Here is a 27,024-nt window from a genome sequence, read left to right as displayed (position 1 = left end):
ATCTCCAAGATTGCAGTATTTAATCAAAACATTTCATGCAATTATTAGGTTCTGCAGGATGATTTTAGAGGCATAATTTTTTGTGAATATTTTGGAAAATTATGATGTTAGGAAAATGAAGGTAGTTTTAAGGGATTTATATTTGTATTGGTAAACATTAGAAAAAAATGCACAGTTTCAAGTCGGTTGAGTTTAATGTTTCTGTGTCTGGATGGTAAAACCTACTGTTAGATTCATGCTGGGCAAAGGTGTTTGCACACATGTGAGGGTTGGTTGAGTTCAAACTGTGATTCTATTGTGCTGGGAGGGGGTTACGGTGTGAAGAGTAAATAAACTAGCAGTGATTGCTTAGAAATGGGGGTCCTTGTAAGGTCGAAAAGCTTTTAAGTTTTAGTTTTAGCTGGACATATTACAGTTGAAGAAGGACACCAGGAAGTGAACTTCTCCCAACTCTGTCAGGGGAAAGAGTGAACAGGACGGAAACTGAAACGGTGCAGGCTTACCAAAGAACCAGTTACAGGCCTGATAACCAGGGAATTGGGACAGAAAGATGTGAATAGTTTAGAGATTAATTTCGGGATTAGAACAGCTAGGTGAATGGTTTTGACCGGCACAGATGTGACGGATCGAAGGGCCTTTTCTAACCTCTATGACTGTAAAGAAAGTCTTAAGAAGACTGGAGTTAAGAGAACAGATACCACAGTATTGTTCAGAAGAATTCAAGGAAGAGTAAACAAAGTGGCTTGATTCTTCACAATGGCGGCTAAGTGTTGATGCCGGCATGAAACACTAGGGTGTTTCACGCCGGCATCAACGGGCCTCTTGGCCCAGCGATTCCGTGGCCCACAGGGGACCAGCAAGGCGCCGGAGCGCTCCGCACTGCTCCAGCTGCCGATACGCAGCTCTGCACTTCCGGCCGCCCGCATGACATGGCAGATCCACACAGCGGGCCGGTGCGGAAGAAGGTTGGCCACCCCCAGATCGCGCGTGCCCGCCAATCAGTGGCCCCGATCGTGGGCCTGGCCATTGTGGAGGCCTCCCCCCGAGACTGATCCCCCCACACCCCACCAGGCCGGCCACTGCAGCTGTGACCCCGAGCGCCCGCCGGGTGGAACCATACATGAACCACGCCGGCGGAAACTCGGCCGGTTGACCGCAGAGAATCACCGCAGAGGCTTCTTTCAACGGCCTTAGACCAGTGCGGTGTCGATCACGTGCGCGCGACTGCCGTTGATTCTCTGGCCGCCGGAGGTTCACATCCCAGCGTCGGACCCGATCGCAGGTCTGACGCCCCATTCTCCGCCCCCGCACCAAGTGCGATTTCGGTGTGGAGGCTCGTAGAATCCTGGTCAATGTTCTGAGTTAAAGAGATAATTGCGACAACCAGATTATCAATTGTTTGATGCCATTTCAATAGAGTCTAGGAATCAAGGGGTAAAGCAATTGTGAACAGGTTGTATAGCAGTCAAGACAAAGAAATCCTAAAGTGGTTGGTATGAAACCTACATACTTGATCTGCTGCTAAAAGGGGAGGGGAAGCTTTGTTCAAAAGAGTCATTTGGAAAACCTGGACTGGATTTCAGAATGCAAACCATCAATGCAAAGCAGTGTAGTAAAAGACGATTTTAAAGCGTGTTTTGGAAACTCTTTTGTGATTATCATCTGGAGGATTCTGAGGCGAAACCCACAGAACTGACCTGGGTTAAGAGAGGAATGCACTCTATTTGACCGCAGCCTATCTATGTGTTCAAAGGGACTTTGTGTTACTGAAACCATTGTAGCTTAAGATGTACTTTGTAATCCATGTTAGTCTTAAAATCTGAGTGTATTTGTTAAGTTATGGGGGAAGAGTAAAGAAGTTTTGCTTCCTAACTCAATTTCTCATGTTTAATATATTTTGTTCTTATTGTTATAACTAATTAGCAGTCCTGTAACTCTGATCCTTCACATTTTGTAAATACAAGTAAAAGTTAACTTTGGAGCCAGGGTTCCAATCTGGGATCTTTCCTCCCAGTTGTAACATCAACTGGAATCATAACAATGAATAATACTGCACTTAGACAAATGTAGTTCATAATCCAAATTATGGGACTAGACAGGGTGTAAAATGAAGAAGGAAATACGTTGGGTTTACCCTGACTTTAATTCAGTGGCATTTCCAAAATCACAAAGCTTTCATTGCTCATTCAGGCCAGTTTGGCCACTGCCAACTATTGTTTATTTCACAATCACTGCACATTTACAGATTCATGGAATCATAGAATCCCTAGTGCAGAAGGAGGCCATTTGGTCCATTGTGTCTGCATCAATCCTCTGAAATAGCCCTCCAACTAGGCCCATTGCTCCACTCTATCCCCATAACCCCACCTAACCTGCACATGTTTGGACACTTTAGCATAGCCAATCCACTTTACCTGCACATCTTTGGATGTATTTGGACCAGAGCATCCAAAGGAAGCCCACATAGACAAGGGAGATTGTGCAAACTCCACACAGTCACCCAAGGCTGGAATCAAACCTGGGTCCCTGGCGCTGTGAGGCAGCAGTGCTAACCACTGTACCACATTGCCACCCCAATTTTGATGCCGAAACAAAGACAAATCTTGAGACAATGCTTAAGAATCTTTGCACAGAAAAATAAAAAGAGGCACAAAATGATGGAAGAGACTATTACCACCCCAAAACCCATGAGTTTGGGTCAGGCGAGCTATGAACATTTTAAGCATTTCAAACCTGAACCCAATGCACCTCAAGCCCACTCATTGCTGAGTTTAACTAAGTGGATTGGGGGTAGGAACATAGGAGCAGGAGCAGACCATTCAGACCATCAAACAGTGGTGCAAGATGGGCAACCAACCCAATCCAAGGTGGCAGGTTGATCATTTAAATATTATAATAGAACTGAATGCTTCAGATTTTTATCTGCCTTCAGATTTAATACAGGCCACCTGGGCTTCCTCCCCCTCAGGAAACACAGCAGCTAAAGGGAGGCAAGTACCAATGTTTAAGTGCTTTTCATACTGCTTGTCACATCGAAAGATCAGTAGTGAAGCTTAACCTACTGTCAAGAAACAGAGGTAAGTTTAAGTAATATCTATATGTATTGTTAAAAATTAGAAATAAGTTATAGATTTAAGTGTGTTTAATTCAGTGCTTTTGTGTAAGAAAGGGTTCAATAGTTAGATTTACATTTTTAAAAAGGTGCTTGTATGTACGAGAGTTTTGGTTTCAGTTCAAGCTGCGTTTCAGGTATGCTGAGAGAGAGTTTATGATGGGAAAAGTAACAGGAGCTTGGGAAAATAATGAGATGTTGCTTAGCAATCAGGGGCTACTTTTAGGAAAATGACATTTTGAGTTTGGTTTTAACTGGAAGCCAGAGTAAAAGGAGCTTTGCAGTGAAAGAGTGAAACTCTCACAGCTTTGCTTAGATAAAAGCCATACAATGAATTAAGGGGCAAGGAAGAAATCTAAAGAAGATCTAGTTAAGGAAACTAGAAAAATTAAAGGATGTTTTCAGGACACATGAAGTTAAAGGAACAGAGTAAACTGGAACAGGGTACTGTCCATTGAAGCGACATACATAGTTAAGAAGAGGTTGGCTAATGAGAAGCAGAAAGATACCTGAAGGTTTTGATATCTTACTACAGCTTGTGGAGTAATTGTTGAAATAATTGTGGCACAATCGATGGCTGGATCCCAAAGTTTGTGCAGCAGCATTCAAGACAAAGGGCTACGAAAAGGAGCGATCAAAAACCTGAAGATGGATCCTAAAACAGTTGAGAGAAAGACTTGTTTGCAAAGAGAGTTGGAAAAGCCGGAGGTGGATCCTCGATGGAAACAGATGATGGAAATCATTGGTTGATAAAAGATTTGAAAGTGTGTCTTGTTGAGTGTGGAATTTGGAAACAGTTGAATGATAATCATCTGGGGAGAATTTGAGGATAAATCCATGGAAGATCCATTGAGTGGCCTCTGACACTGGATTTCAGAGTGGGGTATCGCCTGACCACAGTTAACTTGTTGGATTACAGGGTCTGTGTGTTTATTGAGAGCATTATTGCACAAGATATATTATGTAATAGGTGTACATTTGTGTAGATAAGGTGGAGTGAAGAAGTATCGTATCATAGTCAAACATTTTATGTTTAATTATTTTTGTTATGAAAAGTTAATTGGCATTCCTGTGACTCTGTTCCTCCACATTTTCTAAAAACAAATAAAAGTTCAATTTTGAGACAGGGTTTCACTTTGGGATATTCCCGTCCAGTTATAACACCAACTGGGCTCATAAACCACTAATTTCTCCCAATATTAGATAGTCTCACCCCTTCAGGATCCATTCAGACCCCTCAAGTACAGATCCATGGCTAGGTCTGCACGCACGCACACACAAGCCTGATTTAAAAAGCATGGCTGAGGTATTACATAGAACATAGAACATAGAACGACACAGCGCAGTACAGGCCCTTCGGCCCTCGATGTTGCACCGACATGGAAAAAATCTAAAGGCCATCTAACCTACACTATGCCCTTATCATCCATATGCTTATCCAATAAAATTTTAAATGCCCTCAATGTTGGCGTGTTCACTACTGTTGCAGGCAGGGCATTCCACGGCCTCACCACTCTTTGCGTAAAAAACCCACCTCTGACCTCTGTCCTATATCTATTACCCCTCAATTTAAGGCTATGTCCCCTCGTGCTAGCCACCTCCATCCGCGGGAGAAGGCTCTCGCTGTCCACCCTATCTAACCCTCTGATCATTTTGTATGCCTCTATTAAGTCACCTCTTAACCTTCTTCTCTCTAACGAAAACAACCTCAAGTCCATCAGCCTTTCCTCATAAGATTTTCCCTCCATACCAGGCAACATCTGCTATTAAAGAATTAAATTAATTATTTGTATCTGCCTTTACCAAGAAGATAGATTCTATCCAGGCTATGGTGAAAGAGAAGGAATCTCAGTCACTAGATTTTATATTGATAAGGAGCAAGAGGTGAATAAACTATTGTTACTTAAAGTTGACAAGGCACTGGGACCGGATGAGATGCATCCAAGAATTTTGAAGGAAGTGAGAGTGGAAATTGCAGAGGCTCTGGCTATAATCTTCCTGAGACTCTGGGGAGGTACCAATGGACTGAGATTTGCAAACATTACACCCTTTTTCAAGGATAATGCCAGCAATCACAGACAACTCAGTTTAATTTCAGTGGTGAGGAAGCTGTGAGAAACAATTATTCGGGATAGAATTTGCAACCACATTGAAAAATGTGGATTGATTAGGAAGAGCCAGCATGGATTGCTAAAGGGGAAATTGTATTTCACTAAGTTTCTGGTGTTTTTTGAAGTGATAATAGAAAGGGTCGATGAGGGTAATGCTGTTGATGTGGTGTACAGGGACTTTCAGAAGGCATTCGATACAGTTCCACACAACAGACTTGTGAGAAATGTTCTAGCTCATAGAATGAAAGCAATTTGGGTACAAAATGGATCAATTAACATTTTTTGGGCTGGAGGAAGGTTTGTATTGGGACCCTTGCTTTTTCTGAGATACATATTAATGATCTAGATCTTGGTGTGCAGGGGACAATTAAGTTTGCAAACTACACAAAATTTTGCAGCATTATAAACTGTCAGGAGGACAGTGTGGAACTTCAAAAGGACAGAGGCAAGTTGGTGGAATGGGAAGATAGGTGCAAATGAAGTTTAATGTGCCGACACGTGAGTTACTGCATTTTGGAAGAAAGAACATGGACAGCCAGTATAAAATAAGGGGTACCATTTTTTAAGGGGTTGGAGGACCTGGCTATACATGTGCCTAGATCATTGAAGGTGGCAGGACAGGTGGCTGGAGCAGTTCATAAAGCACATAATATTCTGGGCTTTATTAGTAGGGGCACAGAGAACAAGGGAAAGGAGGTTATGCTGAACTTATACAAGACGCTGGTTACACCTCAGTTGATGTACTGTGTACAGTTCTGGGTGGCGTGCGATAGGAAGGATGCAAATGCATTGGAGAGAGTGCAGGCAAGATTCACAAGAATGGCTCCATGGATGGGAAACTTCAGTTAGGATAGATTGGAGAGGTTGGGATTGTTCTTCTTGGAGAGAAGAAGACTAAGAGGAGATTTGATAGAGGTAATCAAAACCATGAGTGGACTAAACAGAGTAGACAGGGAGGAACTGTTTCCGCTCGTAAAAGGATTAGGAAGAAGATGACACAGGTTTAAAGTGATTTTCAAAAGAAAAAAATGTGATGTGAAAAACCTTTTAACACAGTGAGCGATCTGAGCCTGGAATGCACTGCCTGTAAGTGTGATGGAGGCAGGTTCAATCAAGGCATTCAAAAGAGCATTAGATCATTATTTGAGTAGAAATGATGTGTCAGAGTATGGAGAAATGGCACTAAGTCACAATACTCATTTGGAGAGCTGGTGCAGACGTGATGGGCCAAATGGCTTCCTTTTGTGCCAGAACAATTCTGTGAAGAATGGCTAGGCTAGTTATGAAGAAGGACAGCATGTCCTCTTTCCGTGAAGATATAAGTGAGAAGATGCATGATTATCATAAAATAATTAAAGAAATTAATGAAATAGCTCTACATGCAGTGGAACAAAAGCCAAGGTTGTAAGCTCACTAATTACTATGGCAGGTCTGCTATATTAATTCTCTTTATAGCAGAATACTGAACTTACTAATTGAAGCAATAGGGAGTTGATTTTACAAGCCACAGAGGCTCTGGCCATTTAATTTTATTTATTATTTTGCGAAGAACTTGTCAAAGTAACAATATTTGTGGCTGAAGCAAGCTTTGAATTCATGGCCGGGATTCTCCCCTACCCGGCGGGGCAGGGGGTCCCGGCATGATGGAGTGGCGTGAACCACTCCGGCGTCGGGCCGCCCCAAAGGTGCGGAAGATGAGGGCGAAGGCCCTGGCAAAGGCCGTCCACGCCAGCTGGCGGAGCGCCAACCACTCCGGCGCGGCACAAGCCCCTCAAGGTGAGGGCCTGGCCCGTAAAGGTACGGAATGGTTGGCGCTCTGCCGGCTGGCGGGGACGGCCTTTGGCGCCACTCCAGTCGGGGCCGAAGGGACTTCGCTGGCCGGCGTAAGTCCGCGCATGCGCTGGAGCATCAGCGGCTGCTGGCATCATCCCCGCGCATGCGCAGGGGAGGGGGTCAATTCCGCCTCCGCCATGGTAAAGACCATGGCGAAAGCGGAAGGAAAAGAGTACCCCCACGGCACAGGCCCGCCCGCCGATCGATGGGCCCCCGATAGCGGGCCAGGCCACCGTGGGGGCACCCGCCCGTGCCAGATCGCCCCGTGCCCCCCGCAGGACCCCGGAGCCCACCTGCGCCACCTGCTCCCGCCGGTAAGGTAGGTGGTTTGATCCACGCCGGTGGGAGAGGGTTGACAGCGGTGGGACTTTGGCCCATCGCAGGCCGGAGAATCGTCGGTGGGGGCCCGCCGACTGGCGCGGCGCAATTCCCGCCCCCGCCGAATTTCTGATGGCGGAGAATTCGGGACACGGTGGCGGCGGGATTGACGCCGGCCCCCGGTGATTCTCCGACCCATATCTGGAATGTTTAGGAATTGGAGCCTGATACGTCACCAATATCGTTTCAGTCGTTTTTCGAAATAATTCCTAGTTCATTAACTTTTGCCATAAATATAAATTATTTGAAATCAAAGGATTCCACCCCTGTTGTATAGGGGACTATACAGACTGCAGGAGATTAGCTGGTTAAATCTATTCATGAAAAATATTTTAATAATTAGCACTCCCACAAGCTATTGGCGTTTTGCGCTCATACAGTAAACTGCCTATTCTGCTAGCTTTCGCTGCATGGTATTTCGTTTATCATTGAACAAAGTGATAAAAAAACTCACATGCCTTTTAATGCAAAAGTCTATCTTAAATAAATCAATGGATTGTAGTCAGAGAAACATTCTTTATCGGTTCATTAACAGTGAATTAATGGTACAATTAAATTGTCCAACCTTGTGTCACACCGCAATGGCTGACTACTGTACATAAAGGGAGATTAATCATTGAAAAGAAGCTCTTTGGTTTCTTTATTTACATAATCTCCCATCAAATATAAATCGCAAGCTGCTAGTTCAGACAGTGACCGATAGAACTTTACTTTAGTCTTGCTAATAGCGTGGATGCTTTGTTATATTCTGCATAATAAGGCCATCAAATTGTGTCAGGGAGCCTCCAATCAGAATCCTTAATGGCTGCAATTGAAACTTCATGATACCATCCATCAATAGGGCAACTTTGTACAAGGGTATCCAATTTCAGCCATTAGATTTCTAATAAGTAACTTTGTGAAATATACATTTTTAGATGTTTCTCTGTTGCCAATATGTTCAATAACGATGGCGAAGAGCAGCCTTTGGCCTTCTTCATTGACACACAGGGGGCGATTCTCCGAGCCCTGCGCCGACCGGGAGAAACGGCGCCACAACGCCCCGACGCCGGCGCGTGATTCTCCGAGGTGCGGAGAACCTGCGCCATTTGCGCTGGTGCGTTTGGCGCGGCGCCGGCCGTAGGCCGCTGGAATTGGCAGGGCCGCCAATTCTACGGCCCGCATGGGCCAAGTGGCCGTGCCGATACGACAGAGTCCCGCCGGCGCCGTTCACCCCTGGTCGCTGCTGGCAGAAACTGCGGGAATGGTCGGGGGGCAGCCTGTGGGGGAGGGCAAGGGGGCTCCATCCCCGGGGGGGCCTCCGATGGGGTCTGGCCCGCGATCGGGGCCCACCGATCGGCGGGCTGGCCTCTCCACCCCCCGGGCCTACTTCCTGGCACGGCCGGCCCTTGAACACCGACCCCATGTTGAGTCGGGGCCGGCGCACAGAAGAAGTCCCCCACGCATACGCGGGTTGACGCGGCCCAACTGCGCATGCGTGGGTTGGCGCAGCGCCCATTTGGCGCCGTGAAAGGAGGCTGTAGTGGCGTGAACCGCTCCAGCGCCGTGCTGGCCCCCTGTTCGCGGCGTCATGAAACGCGACGGAGTTCACGAAGGCGCGAACACTTGGGCTCCATTTTGGAGAACCGCCCCCACAATTGCCGTTGGGTAGAATGGTTAAAACTTTACAGCAATCAAAATATAGATTTAAATGCTATCTGCTCGTATTACCTGCTCCACACCGCCCAGTCTTCAGACCCCTTCCTGTTCCGTGAGATTGACTGTAAATTCCTGTGGATGACTGCAATCGAGTCAGAATACAGGAGGGAGATTGAGAACCTAGTGGAGTGGTGCAGCGACAACAATCTATCTCTCAATGCCAGCAAAACTAAAGAGCTGGATATTGACTTCAGAAATCAAAGTACTATTCACACCCCTGTCAGCATTAACGGGGCCGAGGTGGAGATGGTTAGCAGTTTCAAATTCCTCGGGGTACACATCTCCAAAAATCTGTCGAAAGGGAAAATGCTGGAAAATCTCAGCAAGTCTGGCAGCATCTGCAGGGAGAGAAAAGAGCTAACGTTTCGAGTCCGGTGACTCTTTGTCATCGGACTCGAAACGTTAGCTCTTTTCTCTCCCTACAGATGCTGCCAGACTTGCTGAGATTTTCCAGCATTTTCTCTTTCGTTTCAGATTCCAGCATCCGCAGTAATTTGCTTTTCTCCAAAAATCTGTCGATGCAACCACCAAGACAGCACAACAGCGCCTTTACTTCCTCAGGAAACTAAGGAAATTCGGCACGTCCACATTAACTCTTACCAACTTTTACAGATGCACTGTAGAAAGCATCCTATCTGGCTGCATCACAGCCTGGTATGGCAACTGCTCGGCCCAGGACTGCAAGGAACTTCAGAGAGTCGTGAATACCGCCCAGTCCATCACACGAACCTCCCTCCCATCCATTAACTCCACCTACACCTCCCGCTGCCTGGGGAAAGCGGCCAGCATAATCAAAGACCCCTCCCTTCTGGCCTACTCACTCTTCCAACTTCTCCCATAGGGCAGGAGATACAAAAGTTTGAAAACACGTACGAACAGACTCAAAAATAGCTTCTTCCCCACCGTTACCAGACTCCTAAATGACCCTCTTATGGACTGACCTGATTAACACTACACCCCTGTATGCTTCACCCGATGCGGGTGTCATCTAGTTACATTGTGTTGCCCTATTATGGATTTTATTTTATTTCCTTTTCTTTTCATGTACTTAATGGTCTGTTGAGCTGCTTGCAGAAAAATGCTTTTCACTGTACCTTGGTACACGTGACAATAAACAAATCCATCCAATATGAGCTACCTTCTCCAGCCATGGACAGTGCAGAAAGAGGCCATTTATCTATTACTTGTGTTGATGCTATCTTATTGCAGGAGCCATCAAATCCCATTCGCATAATGACTTCTGGAACTTTGAGATATTAATATTTAGCCCAGTCAGGTTACAGGTAGCTGGATTGGTTATCAACACATGTAACAATTCTCTCTGAGAAGTGTTGAGACCACAACCAGATCTGTCAAGATCTCACTGAATGGCAATAAAGGCTCGAAGGGCCAAATGGCCTACTCCTGCTCCTAAGTCCTATGTTCATCTCCATTTTGTTAAGTGTAAGCAGTTCAGACCTGGCTGTGGGGCTTGATGAGGGAGAACTATCACTGTCCAACTCGCTCCATTATAATCTAGGCAGCTGATTGCAGAGTGGTAGAATGTCCACAGACTGGAAGATGAAATAAAAAGATTAGCCGAATCTTAAATAATTGAGTTACAAATGTAATTATTTTTGGTTTGTTTTCTAGGATAATGTGCAATCATTCACTGACAACCCTTCAAACTTTGCTCGTCCTCTATCACAGTCCACCAGTCCTGCCTCGCCACATCAAAAGACAATCAGAGACAGACCACAACGGAGCTCATCGGAATCGTCGCACTCAGGCCTTTTCTTCATAGCACCTCACAGTCCTTCGTTAACCACCACAAACATTGACACCGATGCCACAAGTGACCGTTCTTCTCTTGCCTCTGCCTCAGTTGTTTCGTCAGATGAGTCTGTTTGTACGGCACACTGTAAAAACTTCAAAGCGCTTAATCTGAGCAGCGAGGTGGCAGCTCAGCTCTCGCGTGTCAACCAGCATATCATCGGACCCTTTCCCAGAGTAAAGTCTCCAACACAGCTGCCGCCCAATGCCTCCAAGTCGACATCACCATCTCTTCCTCCTCCACCTCCGTATCTTCCGGCACCCCTTCCTCCTGGGTCGACCGACAAACCTCATCCACAGTTAGCAGCAGCCAATCAGCACTTTGTAATGGTAGAAGTGCATCAGCCAAACAGCGAACCTGATGTAAACGAGATTCGGGCTTTACCACAGTCTCGACGTAAGTGCATTTTGAAGATGTCATGAAGTTGACCTCTTCTCATTGACTGAAGTTTTTAACCTGTATCAGTTCTCAGGATGTGATGTTTTGGGTCAAATTGAGTATGGACACAAGTCAGTTGAATTGAACACAAACAAAGTGGCTGTCAAGGTGGTCTGACAATTCCCATGGAGATCTTATGAATTCCCAACCGGACTTCTCAGCCACTTCTTGAATGCCAGAAGCAATACTGGATCTTTGAGTTTGTACTGAGTTAGGCTCATGTTCCCGCCCCCCACCCCCTCCAAAACTGGCTGATTACGTTTGCAGCGGAAACCATGACTAGTGATCCTCTTGCATCATTCTGTCACAAATGCAGTTTCCTATCTGAGCACTTGCAAAGTTTCAAGCAAGACTAGACGACTCCTTCCGTTTTAAGTATAATTGAAAATGGAATTAGGAGTATATCGAACTTACAGCGCAATCTAAAAAAAGGCAAGCTTGTTTGTCGAGCCTGCCCCACACACCATGCCGCTGAAGGTCCTTGAGCCTATCCGATTAGCTAAGGCTCTTTTGCAACAACTTCTATTCATTTTGTGGCTTTAGCATTATAAAATGTGCACGGGTGCTTTGCAGGAGAGATCTAAGGCAAAGTTTAATACTGAGCCCCATGAGATATCAGAGCAGGCAGCCAAATGTTTGGTGAAAGAACCAGATCCAAAAGGAGGGAAGAGAAATGGAGCGATTTTAGCAGAGGATTCCAGAGCTTAAAGCCTGGGCAACTGGAGACATGGCCGCAATGATGGAGTGAATAAAATTGGGAATACTCAAGAAGCCCTAAATAGAAGGTCACAGACATCTTGGAGTGTCGTGGGCTGGAGGGAATTACAGATCAAAGGAGGGGCAAGATCATGGAGGAACTTGAAAAACCGGAGAAGGATACCAAAATTAATTGGGTGGCAACACATGCAAGATTCTGATAACTCGATTCATTTTTAGAATCTGTATTATCGATAGATTTAATTCTGTAACCACAGTTTAAACGGTTCAGTTTGCATTTCTGCTGGTTGGAATTTGTTACAGGAGGGCTGTTATTTGTGAGATAGGTCAGCAGAACACCACAGCGATGGGCGGAAGGGACTTGGTGTTAGGAAGGAGACAGGTAGCAGAGATTTGGATGGTCTCAAAGTCGCAGTGTGTAAAATGTGTGAGGCCGGCCTGGAGCACAGTTCTATAGTCAAGTCTGGAGGTAGCAAAGGCATAGATGAGGGTTATAGCAGCAGATGAACTGAAGCTAAGGCAGAATTGGGCGATATTAGAGGTGGAAATGAGCAGTCCGAGTGAAGGCATGAATATATGTTCGTCTCGCTCAAGGTCAAATATGGCACTGAGGTTGTGCAGAATCTGCTGCAGACCCAGGCCACTGCCAGGCAGAGGGGTGGAGTCAGTAACTAGGGAGGAGAGATTGTGGCAGGGACCAAAGACAATGGGCTCGATTTACCGACCTCGTCCAGTCCGACGTGGTGAAGCGACGAGGCCGTTAAAAGTCGCAAGATTCGTGATGCTCAAAATGTCTCGGGAGATTCAACGGAATCTCACGAGACGTTGCGATCTGGATTTCGCTGTCGCTGGGCATGATCAAGGTTAGGTGAATCAATAGGCTCATTTAAATATGTCTGCACCCGATTCTCCCGGTGCCCGGGACCTAACAGCCGTGCCTGGGAGACCTCGCCACTGCGCTGTTTAGCACTGCTCTGTACAAACATGGACCCGGCATAACGGCACCTGGAGCCATCACCCAGGCCATTAGATACCCTCAGGTGGTCAGGCTCTGGGCAGGATAGTATCCTGACACTCCTGGCACCTTGGCACTTTAGCACGGCCAGCCTGGCACCTTGGCACTGTCAGTCTGGCAGGGGCAATGCCAGGGTACCAGACTGGCAATGCCAAGGTGCCCAATGCCAGGTTGACCGTGCCAGGGGTTGGGGCCGGGGTGCCTTTCACATAAGAGGTGGGATGAGGGGGGTCTCAAGGACCCCATAAGAGGTAAGTTGGATGCTGTGGCGGGCCAGGGGGTGGGGGGGCTCAGGAGGCCACGATGGGGTAGCAGAGATGGGTGGAAGGAATGGGGCGGCCTTTACAAATGACGTCCCGATCCCTGAGTACTCTTCCTGTACTGGCGAGCTAAGCTCATCAGTACAGGAAATGTAAGTGCAGCCTCAACAGGATGTTCCCCGCCGAGGCCAAAATAAAACAGCGAAGTGTTGTTCCACAGCGGGAACTTTCTAGAAACGTCCTGCTCAAGGAGCCCGAAACGGGACTCCGTTTTTGACCCATTCAATCGTGCCCAATGACCTCAGTGTTCCCAATATTTAATTGGAGGAAATCTCTGCTCATCCGAAAAATGGATGTTAGGCAAGTAGCCTGATAATTTTGGGATAATCGAGGGGTCGAAAGAGGTGATAGTAGAGTTATGAATTATTCTTGTAGCTCTCCCCTGAACCTTTTCCACTCAACATGGGGCGGGGGGGGAGAGGGGTTACCAAAACTGGGCTCAGTATTCCAGATGCAGCCTGATCAATGTCCTGTATTGTACCAAAATGCTATTTCATGATTTATGCTGATTGATTTCATTGATACAATATGCTGTCCTATTAGTTGTAGCTACATTTTTTTATACAGTGGCCATGATGTGATGAAACAGGAGGTAGAGAAAGAATGAAGGAGACGAGAGCAGTGTACGCTATAATTTAATGAACGGCTAGCCAATTTAATGATTACCCAATCTGCTTCTCTGCATAAAAATCATTCCAAGACCAATGTGATACACATGAGTAGTCATCTGTGGTTAGACCAATAGTATTGATGTTTGCAAGTCGATATGTTGTTCAAAACCTTTACTCATGCAACTAGGGATTGAGCAGAATCTATTTTCTATCAATAACAGAAATTATGCCACTGTTCCCACCAGCTTCAGCCCTCTCCCAGTTTTCTGACAGTGGGCAAACTCTCAGCGAGGACAGTGGGGTTGATGTTGGTGAAGTGGGTGGCAACAGCAAAGACAGCAGTCCAGTTCCTGCAAAGGGCAAAGTCAGCAAGGACTCGCCTGGGAATGAAGCCAAACCAGAGGCTGTTTCAAAACCAGTAAGTAAGCTCATCCGGCATGTTCTGTTTCTACTTAAGTAAGCTTTCAATGCTTATTTGTTCCTGAATGGAAGATTTTACGGGATGTGGGTTTCGCTGGCATTTATTGTCCATCCCTAGTTGCCCTTGAGAAGGTGGTGGTGAGCTGCCTTCTTTAACTGCTGCAGTCCCTGAGGTGCAGGTGTACATCCACATTCTATTAGATTGGGAATTCCAGGATTTTGACCCAGCGACAGTGAAGGAATGGCGATATATTTCAAAATCAGGATGGTGAGTGACTTGGAGGGGAACCTCCAGGTGGTGGTGTTCCCAGGTTATCTGCTGCTCTTGTCCTAGCTTCTAGATGATAGTTGTCGTAGGTTTGGAAGGTGCTGCCTGAAGAACCTTGGTGAGTTCATCGATTTAATTAAAACGATCAGCACAGAGAAATGAGCAGTAAAAATTGGAACATATAAATTTATGTGACACCTCACAATGCAATGTCACAAAGTCCTTAAGTACTATAATTTTAACATAGTAAACCCTGATGCTATAATATAGGGTGTACAAACGTTTAACACATCCATTCTTTTAGCAAAAGCATTTATTCATTTATTTTAAATGTGTTAATGGATGTGCGAAAATTGAGGAGAGACAAATTTCATATTAAGTGTTCCAATGCTTATGAGGTAATTTCAGAGACGCAATTTTGTGAGACTAATGCATTCTAGATACAGCACTTGCAAAATAGCAGGGTAGGCAAGCAGCTGTTCTATATAACGTGTTTCTAACTGCAGGGAGGTAGAAAACATTTTGCCTGTGATGTCACTTGTGTAACTGAGGATGCAAGCGGTGCCTATTTATTTATTTGACCCTGGTGCAACTAGAGCAGTGATAAACATCCATTAGCTGATTCCCTGAGGTAACAGAAAAAGAATTCCACTGGCCACATTAATTTTTTCCTCTTTTCTTTCAGACACATCTTCTCTTAATAGTATTATTGAATTGCCTGGGAGCTTCTAAAATTAAAATAGCTCACTACAATATTTCAAAATAGTATAATGTGATAGAAAAGAAGAATTATAATAATCATTCCTCAATAGTGAGTTTATCCTGTGAGTAGATTAAGAAAGCCCTTGATTTGGTCACTGATCTGTGTTGAATTAGCTAATCTCAGCTGGGTTGCTTCAATATCCTTGGATTAAGTATTGGAGGATTTTTTTGAAATATTTTTATTGAAAGCATTTTTCATATATACAAAAATACACAAGCTAAATCTCAGCAACAGGTAACAAAACTAACACTACATCCTCCCCATCTTCCCCCCGCCCCTCCCCCAATCAAACCCTCCACACCCCTGTCACCCTAAGCCTGCCTCCACCTTTTTCCCCTTTTCCTCATTACCCCCCCCCCCAGGAATGAGGTTTGGCCCAGACCTCTGCTCCCCGTCACAAGCCAAGGACTCCTGTTTTCAAATATGTGCATTTAGATGTTGGCTTTGCGACTCCAACCTTCCTGTGGTTGGTTGACTTGTTGCCTCTCCGTGTCAAATCTCATACATAAACATTAGACGCCTGGGATGTGGTGATATGCATCACTGTATACACACAAGGGGTTAATGTAAGTACACGTAGACTAGCTAGACACTAGAGGGAGCACCAGAGACATGACACAGAAACTCAACCAATAGGTTAGTAAGATACGACACAACCAATGGGCATTCACGATACACACAGAGATGACACTACCACAGAAGGGCATTACACCAACCCATATATAAAGGACATAGCAGACATGATCTTCCTCTTTCCAGTGGAGACACTCAGTGTGTACACAGGGTTGATTCAACATCTCACCCACCACCTGGATTGTAGCAGACTGGTTTGTCAGTCTGAATAGCCATATCAGGATTAACAGTAGTGGCGAATCCGAGTAGGAGAATTGTAAATAGTTCAATAAACGTGTTGAAGTTATCTCCACGTCTGAACCTTCCTTTGTCAGAGTGAACATCAAGGAAGCAGCTTATGCTACGCCAAGAGTATAACAAGACACTGGATAAAATGGCAAAGATCAATCAGTGGCTCTGGAATAGGATGCCCGCAAGGCTTTCAGGAGGAGGGAAAAATGTCACATCATCACAGAAATGTTGTAGCGCACAAAGAAGAAGCCATTCAGTCCATCGTGTCTGCCCTGGCTCTCCAAACAAGCATTTCACCTAGTGCCATTCTCCCACCTTCCCTCTGGCACCCTGCAGATACTTCCTTTTCAAACAATCAGCTAATTCCCTCATGAACGTCTCTATTGAACCTGCCTGCAGCACACCCTCAGGCAGTGCGTTCCAGACGCTAACCACTCATTGTGTGAAAAAGTATTTTGCCACATATCTCATACTTGGAGTGAGAAATACATTTTTTTTCAAAGGATACATTTCTTTGGAGTTCATGCAGACCTCAACCATACACAATGCATAATCTACACAATGTACTACTACACTACTAGGGGTAGCATGGCGGCACAGTGGTTAGCAGTGCTGCCTCACAGCACCAGAGACCTGGGTTCAATTTTAACCTTGAGATCATTGTTCGTGTGGGATCTCCTGCAGGTGTTGCGGTTCCTTCCCACATTCCAAAGATATGCGAGTTAGGTGGATTAGCCATGTCCAGGGATGAGCAGGTTATCGGGACAGGGCGGGATGGACTGGGAAGTGGGCATGGGTAGGGTGCTCTAATAGTCGGTGCAGACTCAATGTGTTGAATGGCCTCCTTCTGCATTGTAGGAGTTCAATGATTCTGTGATTCTAACTACAAAAATCACGTTGCACACATTGATTCCATGTTTCTTCTGAATTTTGAACACTCTGGGTAATTGTTATCTGGACCAGCCCCCGAAACATCCACTTACAATTTTAAAGGAGGAGTGGGCGGCTAACCTGCTTTCACCTTGAAGGACCATTGTGAACATATTTTAATAAGACTGTAAGAGTCGAATTTATCAGGAATACTAATGTTAGTGCCAGGTTTCCCTTGGGAAACCCACAGTTGAAGGGATGTGAGAAGGCCTGGTCCATCTCATAAATGCCTTTCTGTAAAGCAGGTGGGTCAGGAGGACCCTGCGTAACTGCTTTCAAAGAACAAAGAAAAGTACAGCAGAGGAACAGGCCCTTTGGCCCTCCAAGCCTGTGCCGACCATGCTGCCCATCTAAACTAAAATCTTCTACACTTCCTGGGTCCGTATCCCTCTATTCCCATCCTATTCATGTATTTGTCAAGATGCCCCTTAAATGTCACTATCGTCCCTGCTTCCCCCACCTCCTCCGGTAACGAGTTCCAGGCACCCACTACCCTCTGAGTAAAAAACTTGCCTCGTACATCTCCTCTAAACCTTGCCGCTCACATCTTAAACCTACGCCCCCTAGTAATTGACTACTCTACCATGGGAAAAAGCCTCTGACTATCCACTCTGTCTATGCCCCTCATAATTTTGTAGACCTCTATCAGGTCGCCCCTCAACCTCCATCGTTCCAGTGAGAACAAACCGAGTTTATTCAACTGCTCCTCTCATAGCTAATGCCCTCCATACCAGGCAACATCCTGGTAAATCTCTTATGCACCCTCTCTAAAGCCTTCACATCCTTCTGGTAGTGTGGCGACCAGAATTGAACACTATACTCCAAGTATGGCCTAACTAAGGTTCTATACAGCTGCAACATGACTTGCCAATTCTTATGCTCAATGCCCCGGCCAATGAAGGCAAGCATGCCGTATGCCTTCTTGACTACCTTCTCCACCTGTGTTGCCCATTTCAGTGACCTGTGGACCTGTGTACCTACATCTCTCTGACTGTCAATACTCTTGAGGGTTCTACCATTCACTGTATATTCCCTACCTGCATTAGACCTTCCAAAATGCATGACCTCACATTTGTCTGGATTAAACTCCATCTGCCATCTCTCTGCCCAAGTCTCCAAACAATCTATATTCTGCTGTATCCTCTGACAGTCCTCATTGTTATCTGCAATTCCACCAACCTTTGTGTTGTCTGCAAACTTACTAATCAGACCAGTTACATTTTCCTCCAAATCATTTATATATACTACGAACAGCAAAGATCCCAGCACTGATCCTTGTGGAACACCACTAATCACAGCCCTCCAATCAGAATAGCACCCTTCCATTGCTACTCTCTGCCTTCTATGACCTAGTCAGTTCTGTATCCATCTTGCCAGCTCACCCCTGATCCCATGTGACTTCACCTTTTGTACCAGTCTGCCATGAGGGACCTTGTCAAAGGCCTTACTGAAGTCCATATAGACAACACCCACTGCTCTACCTGCATCAATCATCTTTGTGACCTCTTCGAAAAACTCTGTCAAGTTAGTGAGACACCCCCCCCCCTTCAGAAAACCATGTTGCCTCTCGCTAATACGTCCATTTGCTTCCAAATGGGAGTAGATCCTGTCTCGAAGAATTATCTCTAGTAATTTCCCGACCACTGACGTAAGGCTCACCGGCCTGTAGTTCCCTGGATTATCCTTGCTACCGTTCTTAAACAAAGGAAAAACAGTGGCTATTCTCCAGTCCTCCGGGACATTACCTGAAGACAGTGAGGATCCAAAGATTTCTGTCAAGGCCTCAGCAATTTCCCCTCTAGCCTCTCTCATCTTTTTGGATCTCAATGTGACCCAGGCTATCTACACACCGTTCTCCAGACTCAACATCCACCAATTCTTTCTCTTTGGTGAATACTGATGCAAAGTATTCATTTAGTACCTCGCCCATTTCCTCTGGCTCCACACATAGATTCCCTTTCCTATCCTTCAGTGGGCCAACCCTTTCCCTGGCTACCCTCTTGCTTTTTATGTACGTGTAAAAAGCCTTGGGATTTTCCTTAACCCTATTTGCCAATGACTTTTCGTGACCCCTTTTAGCCCTCCTGACTCCTTGCTTAAGTTCCTTCCTACTTTCCTTATATTCCACACAGGCTTTGCCTGTTCCCAGCCTTCTAGCCCTGACAAGTGCCTCCTTTTTCTTTTTGACGAGGCCTACAATATCTCTCGTTATCTAAGATTCCCGAAATTTGCCATATTTATCCTTCTTCCCCACAGGAACATGCCGGTCCTGAATTCCTTTCAACTGACATTTGAAAGCCTCCCACATGTCAGATGTTGATTTACCCTCAAACATCCGCTCCCAATCTAGGTTCTTCAGTTCCTGCTTAATATTGTTATAATTAGCCTTCCCCCAATTTAGCACATTCACCCTAGGACCACTCTCATCCTTGTCTACCAGCACTTTAAAACTTACTGAATTGTGGTCACTGTTCCTGAAATGCTCCCCTACTGAAACTTCTACCACCTGGCCGGGCTCATTCCCCAATACCAGGTCCAGTGCAGCCCCTTCCCTAGTTGGACTATCTACATATTGTTTTAAGATGCCCTCCTGGATGCTCCTTACAAACTCTGCCCCATCCAAGCCCCTGGCACTAAGTGAGTCCCAGTCAATATTGGGGAAGTTGAAGTCTCCCATCACAACAACCCTGTTGCTTTTACTCCTTTCCAAAATCTGTCTACCTATCTGCTCCTCTATCTCTCGCTGGCTGTTGGGAGGCCTGTAGTAAACCCCCAACATTGTGACTGCACCCTTCTTATTCCTGATCTCTATCCATATAGCCTCGCTAGTACAGCTGTGATATTCTCCCTAACCAGTAGCGCAACTCCGCCACCACTTTTACATCCCCCTCTATCCCGCCTGAAACATCTAAATCCTGGAACGTTTAGCTGCCAATCCTGTCCTTCCCTCAACCAGGTCTCTGTAATGGCAATGACATCATAGTTCCAAGCTCTAAGTTCATCTGCCTTACCCGTTATACTTCTTGCATTGAAACATATGCACTTCAGGCCACCATAAGGCTAAATATAATATTAGGCAGGAACTGAATAACCTAGATTGGGAGCGGATGTTTGAGGGTAAATCAACATCTGATTTACAGCAACATCTCCCTGTCTGCTCTTCCTCAGAGCCATACTGGCCCTATTCCCTAGTTCTCCCTCAATGCTTTCACCTTCTGACGTATTGCTCCACTACCAACCCCCCTGCCATACTAGTTTAATCCCTCCCGTGTGACACTAGCAAACCTCGCGGCCAGGATATTTATGCCTCTCCAGTTTAGATGCAACCCGCCCTTATATAGGTCACACCTGTCCCAGAAGATCTCCCAGTGGTCCAGATAACGGAAACCCTCCCTCCTACACCAGCTGTTCAGCCACATGTTTAGCTGCTCTATCTTCCTATTTCTAGCCTCACTGGCACGTGGCACAGGGAGCAATCCCGAGATTACAACCCTAGAGGTCCTGTCTTTTAAATTTCTGCCTAGCTCCCTGAACTCCTGCTGCAGGACCTCATGCCCCTTCCTGCCCATGTCGTTAGTACCAATATGTACAACGCCCTCTGCCTGTTTGCCCTCCTCATTCAGGATGCCCATACCCGTTCTGAGACATCCTGGACCCTGGCACCAGGGAGGCACCATGGTAAGTTGAGCCATAGAGTTTTACAGCACAGAAAGAGGCCCATCGTGCCTGCACAGACCATCAAGCACCTATCTATTCTAATCCTATTTTCCAGAACTTGCTCTGTAGCTGTGTGTGCTATGGCGTTTCAAGTGCTCATCTCAATGCTTCTTAATCATTCCAGCCTGATGCTGTGTCCCGCAACCAATTTCCAAATTCCAACTCGCGTCACTACAATGTACAATTTGCAACTCCCTCGCCAAATTACAATTCCCTCATGGATCTCTCCCAAATTCTGACCCAAACCATATTGTTTTAAAAAGGAATGGCCAACAAATATCATTTGACAAAGATATTAATATCTTTAACTGAAATTGGTATTTGAAAGCTTTCACCCTTCAAACCCCCATCTTCCCAGTGTAATTGAAATATTTACCGAAAAGCAATGCAAAATATTAGGGCCAAAGGAGGAACTTCCATTTTGCATCTATTACCAACTAACACAACAGAAACTGCCTTTTTGTAAATATGATCAGGACTTGGATGAAATGAGTCCTTGTAATGTACTGTGGTGAATGTATTCACCAGAATACGTTGTCTGTCGAGTACTGTAATAGGATCCCTTTTCCATGTAGTTTACTGGAACCCTGGTGGGCTGCGCCTCTGGCTCTTGCTCCCCGGACGGTATATAGACCGGCCGCCTGGGGACGGCACTCAGTTATTACAGCGATCTCAGGCAGGAAAGTTCTTGTGCCATAAAACCTATGTTCTCTCGCTCTCATCATCTAGCAGTGGATTAATGGCACATCAATTTATTACACAAAGACATCACTATGGAAGCCGCTCTGATGCCTGATAAATTGGAACTCGACACAGGAGCAGCAGAAGCTAAGGAAATCTTCTCCCACTGGCTCCACTGTTTTGAGGCCTACCTCGACTCCTCTGCAACGCCTCCCTCCGACGTCCTCAAGCTGCGTCTCCTCCACCCCCGGGTGAGCCACCGAATCTCGGGTACGATTCAGGACGCACCCACCTACGATGCGGCGGTTGCGATTCTAAACAGACAGTTCGTGAAGCCCGTGAACGAAGTGTTCGCGCGGCACCTCCTCACTACCCGCTGACAACGCACCGGGGAATCGCTGGACGAGTATCTGGAGAGCCTGACTCACCCGCAACTGCAACTACAGGGATGTGAAGGCCGACGAGCATATGAAATGAAAATGAAAATCGCTTATTGTCACGAGTAGGCTTCAATGAAGTTACTGTGAAAAGCCCCTAGTCGCCACATTCCGGCGCCTGTTCGGGGAGGCTGGTACGGGAATTGAACCGTGCTGCTGGCCTGCCTTGGTCTGCTTTCAAAGCCAGTGATTTAACCCAGTGTGCTAAACCAGCCCCTTCGAATTCTCCACCTATACTTACGATATTAAGTATCGTCCTCGGGAGCTCAACGAGTCCCCAGATGCCCTGTCCCGCGGCACATGCGCCAGCACACAAGACGACCGACTTTGGGCTATCCACAATGACCTCTGTCACCCAGGGGTCACTCAGCTTATCCACTTTATTAAAGCCCGGAACCTGCCCTACTCCATCGAGGAGGCCAGGGCCATGACAAGGGATTGCCAAGTCTGTGCGGATGCAAGCCGCACTTCTGCCGGCCAGACAAGGACCACCTGGTAAAGGCCTCTCAGCCCTTGAGCGCCTCAGCATTGACTTCAAAGCACCCCTCCCTTCCAGCAACTGTAATATATACTTCCTTACCGTCGTTGACGAATACTCCCGCTTCCCCTTCGCTATCCCATGTCCCGACATGACCTCGGCCACTGTTATAAAGGCACTGCACAGCATCTTCACCCTGTTTGGTTTCTCAGCATACGTCCACAGTGACCGGAGCACCTCGTTCATGAGCAATGAGGTGCGTCAGTACCTGCTCAGTAAGGGCACTGCCTCGAGCAGGACTACGAGCTACAAACCACAGGGTAACGGGCAGGTGGAGAGAGAGAACGCGACGGTATTGAAGGCCGTCCTTCTTGCCCTCCGGTCTAGAAGTCTCCCGATTCCCCGCCACGAACAGCCACGAACGAGACCCCTCACGACCGTTTGTTTGTCTTCCCTAGGAAGTCCATCTCCGGGGTCTCGCTTCCATCCTGGCTGACAACTCCGGGACCTGTCCTTCTCCGGAAGCATACGAGGAGCCATAAGACCGACCCCCTGGTCGAGAGGGTCCAGCTGCTGCACGCCAACCCCCAATACGCCTACGTCGCGCATCGAGACGGACGGCAAGATACGGTCTCCCTACGGGACCTGGCCCCGGCTGGATCCCATGCCAATGTGCACCCCCCCTCCCCGCCTACCGCCACCCCCCCACCCCTTTACGCCCCCCCCCCCCCCCGGGGCTCCTGTACTGTCCCAAGTATATGCTGCCGCCATCCACCTCCCCCTTACCGCTATGCACCACCCTCCTGCTGCCATCCACCTCCCCCCTGCCTACCCCCACTCCTCAACCGTCGCTGACACGCTGGACCGAAGCTCCAGTCAACATGCTCCCGGAGTCAACGACTACATCCGCAGCACCCGCCGCACCGCCGGGTCTGAGGAGGTCCAATAGAACAGTCTGGCCTCCAGACAAACTGAACATTTGATGACCCCACTTCACCCCCACTGGACTTCATTTTTTAAACAGGGGGTGAATGTGGTGAATGTATTCACCAGAATAAGTTGTCTGTAGAGTACTGTAATATGATCCCTGTATGTAGTGTACTGGAACCCTGGTGTGCTTCTCCTCCAGCTCTGCCCCCCCCGGATGGTATATAGACTGGCCGCCTGGGGCGGCGCTGAGTTGTTACAGCGATCTCAGGCAGGCAAGTTCTTGTGTAATAGAGCCTATGTACTCTCGCTCTCATCGTCTAGCAGTGGATTAATGGTACATCATGGGCGGAATTCTCCGCTCCCGCGATAAATCGGGAAGGCCGTCGTGAACTCGGCCGAGTTCACAACGGCCTCGGAGGCCGCTTCTCGCACCTAATTCACCCCCACCCGGGGGGCTAGGAGCGGCGCTCCGTAACTCTCGGCCGCTGGGCATTGACGCTTGCGTCAAGGTGGCGTGCCGAGAATGACGCGACGGCGGCGCCTATGTGACGTCAGCCACGCATGTGCAGGTTGGCTGGCTCCAACACGCGCATGCGCGTCTGACGTCACGACAGCTGACGGCTCCAACCCGCGCATGCGCAGTTACCATCTTCCCCTCCGCTGCCCCGCAACACGTGGCGGCTTGATCTTGCAGGGCGGCAGAGGGGAAAGAGTGCGTTGCTTTGAGACGCCGGCCCGACGATCAGTGGGCACCGATCGCGGGCCAGTTCCCTCCCGAACACGGCCGTGGTGGTCACTCCCCTCTCCGCCTCCCACAAGCTTCAAACTAGCATTTGGCGCCATGTTCACGATGGCAGCGAACAGGTATGGTTGCCGTCGTCGTAAACCGGTCAGGAACGGCAGGCCGATCGGCCCATCCGGGCCGGAGAATCGCCGGTCGCCGTGAAAAATGGCGAGCGGCGATTCTTCCTAGTGGGGGGTGGGAGAATCGCAGGGGCCCCAGGGGGGCATGTCGTAAGTCGCCCGGCCCTACGCGATTCTCCCACCTGGCGTGGGGAGCAGAGAATCGCGCCCCATGTACCTTAAAGTCTTTGCTGCCGGTCTGTACTGTTCAATTGTTTTGTTGTTCTGTGTTGGATTGTGAGCCTGCTAACTGATCTATGCTCACAATGCTTGAGTAGTCAAACCTGGGTATGGATTCATAGCAAGATAAACAGACACCACAGAAAAGACTAGAAGCTGAACTGTAAGCTTGCATGCCGATGTTTTGTGATTGCAGAGATATTTTAATACATTTACAAATAAACTTGTTGCCCACTTAGAAATTAGTGTCATCTCTGCATTGCTGTGAGATATATAAAATACATAACAGTGTCCCGTGGATATGCTGCTCTTCCTCTGAAGAATGACCGTTCACATTTCAAATTTTCCTTTAACAGAGTTTCCCGCAGTAGTTCAGTTCACTCCCTAACCCACAGAGTGGGGGTACGTTCATCTGAAATGATTCCCAATGACTGGTCAACCTTCCCCAAACATTTGACAGTGGAAGAGAGACAGAATATTGACTAGAAATTCGGCTGCAATAAATTCATTTTATTGTGTGAACTTCAGAATCCAATTTGACAATAAAGATGCACGGGAATGTTCAGAACAATTGTATTGCTCCATATTATTTTGAGAATGCTTCATGGCAAGTTAGGGCTGGGCCTAGGAAGGGTGGTCCTTCAAAGTGTCAGTGCAGATTCGATGGGCCAAATGGCCTCTTTCTGTACTGTAGGGATTCTATGATACTGTCCCCTGACACTCTCAGTCTGGGCACCAAAAGTTAAGGGCGCAATTCTACCCCCCCCCCCCCCCCCCCCAACCCCCCATGCCGGGTGGGAGAATCGCGGGGGCGCCGGGCGAGTCCCGCCACGCCGCCCCGGCACCCGCACGTGATTCTCCCATACCCCCCCTCAAACCAACGCGGTGAAATTTACGGCTGGCCGCTCGGAGAATCGCCGCTCGGCGTTTGTAACGGGCGAGCGGCGATTCTCCGGCCCGGAGCAGCCTGTCTAATACGACGTGTTCCCGCCAGCGCCGACCACACCTGGTCGCTGCCGGCGTGAACAGCGCGGGAACGCTTGGGGGGCAGCCTGTGGGGGGGGGAGGGGGGATCCAGCACCGGGGGGGGGGGGGGGGGGGCACTCAAAAGGGGCCTGGCCCGCGATCGGTGCCCACCGGCCGGCCGGCCTCTCTGAAGGAGGCACTCCTTTCCTCCGCCGCCCCGCAAGATCACTCTGACATTTCTTGCGGGGCCCCCGAGCGGGTGGCGTCATTTATGCGGCGACATGGCCCGACGTGCGTAAATGACGCGGCACCGCTCCCAGCCCCCTGGGGTGGGAGAATCGGGACGTAGTCTCCCGATTGGAGAATCTCACCCTAAATGAGAGCAATATGGGCAATGCGAAAAATTATCCACTCTTTCTTCGAGGTGCAGGACCAGGCTGCACATTCGGCCTTTCTTGCCACATTGCCCAGCACTGAGAGGAAGGAAACCCTGGGGACGTGACCCATGCTGTCACACTGCCACTGCGGGCTCTAAAAGAATCAGCAATGTCGATTTTCCAGAGAAAAAGAAAATGAAGAACCCCCACAAACACACATGGGGAACCCCCTCCACCTTCCAGGGGGACTCCAACATCCCATCGGAAACACCTCTCATGAACACAAGGACCCCCCACACACAAAGAGTGACCTCATGGGGCTCTCCAGATCATGTCCCCGGCACTGACTGTGGGCAGTGCAAGGGGGCCAAAGGGTCAGTGCCGGGGCTGTGCCAGGGTCCAGCCCAGACATTTCCCTCTCTCCCCAGGTGCTGTAGTTACCTGTGCGCACCTGGCGGGTTCTTTTCACCTGGTTCAGTTTTTAAAAAGCTGTTGTAAACCTTGCCGACGTGACGCCATGGCGATGATGGGGAGGAACTGCAGCGAACAAGGCTGCAAAATCCCCGAAACTGTGTACCTGAACACCCTAGTCAATGGAGTGTCTTTTAACATTGCAGTATGAAGCACACAGTTCAGCGTAGATCATGACGTTTCAATGAATTGTGAAGAATTGAAATTTAATCAATCCGTTAAATTCACGTCAGCAGTCCAAAAAGCTCAATCTGGCAAAGCTAATGATGCTTTGCAGTTATAGGATGAGATAAAACAGACTATAATGTAGAAACATAATTGGGAATTATTTGAGGAGCAGGATTTCGGCCTCAATGACTGAATTGCCAGATGAAAGGGTCCAATAAGAGGTAGGGTACTGAGGCATGGTGAGTGCTTCCTAGCTGTGGGGAGTGAGCACCAGAGCTGCTTAAAACAGTAAAGAGTTTCCTCTTTAGAATGGAATTACAATGCCATGATATGAGTTCAAACTGCCAAAAGATTGGGAAAATGGGCATAGTAATAGGATGATTATTGTGTTTAGGAATTTTGGAATTAGCAGCAGAAGTAGGCAA

General features: G+C 47.6%; 1 protein-coding gene across 5 annotated transcripts in view; it reads left to right on the top strand.

Annotated features, from left to right (window-relative positions):
• whrna (whirlin a) overlaps positions 1 to 27,024 on the top strand; it is a 251,445-nt gene that overhangs the window by 210,139 nt on the left and 14,282 nt on the right. For 4 of the 5 annotated variants that reach the window (XM_038781827.1, XM_038781826.1, XM_038781823.1 and 1 more), the window contains 2 exons: positions 10,765 to 11,341; positions 14,268 to 14,464. In XM_038781827.1, the coding sequence (XP_038637755.1) occupies positions 10,765 to 11,341; positions 14,268 to 14,464 (774 nt within the window). The remainder of the gene's footprint in view (positions 1 to 10,764; positions 11,342 to 14,267; positions 14,465 to 27,024) is intronic. The other variant, XM_038781825.1, reaches the window with a different exon arrangement.

This window comes from Scyliorhinus canicula, chromosome 21 (assembly GCF_902713615.1).
Source record: "Scyliorhinus canicula chromosome 21, sScyCan1.1, whole genome shotgun sequence".
Lineage (NCBI taxonomy): Eukaryota > Metazoa > Chordata > Chondrichthyes > Carcharhiniformes > Scyliorhinidae > Scyliorhinus > Scyliorhinus canicula.
The sequence above is the reverse complement of the archived record's forward strand: the minus strand, read 5'-3'. Positions and strand labels throughout refer to the sequence as shown.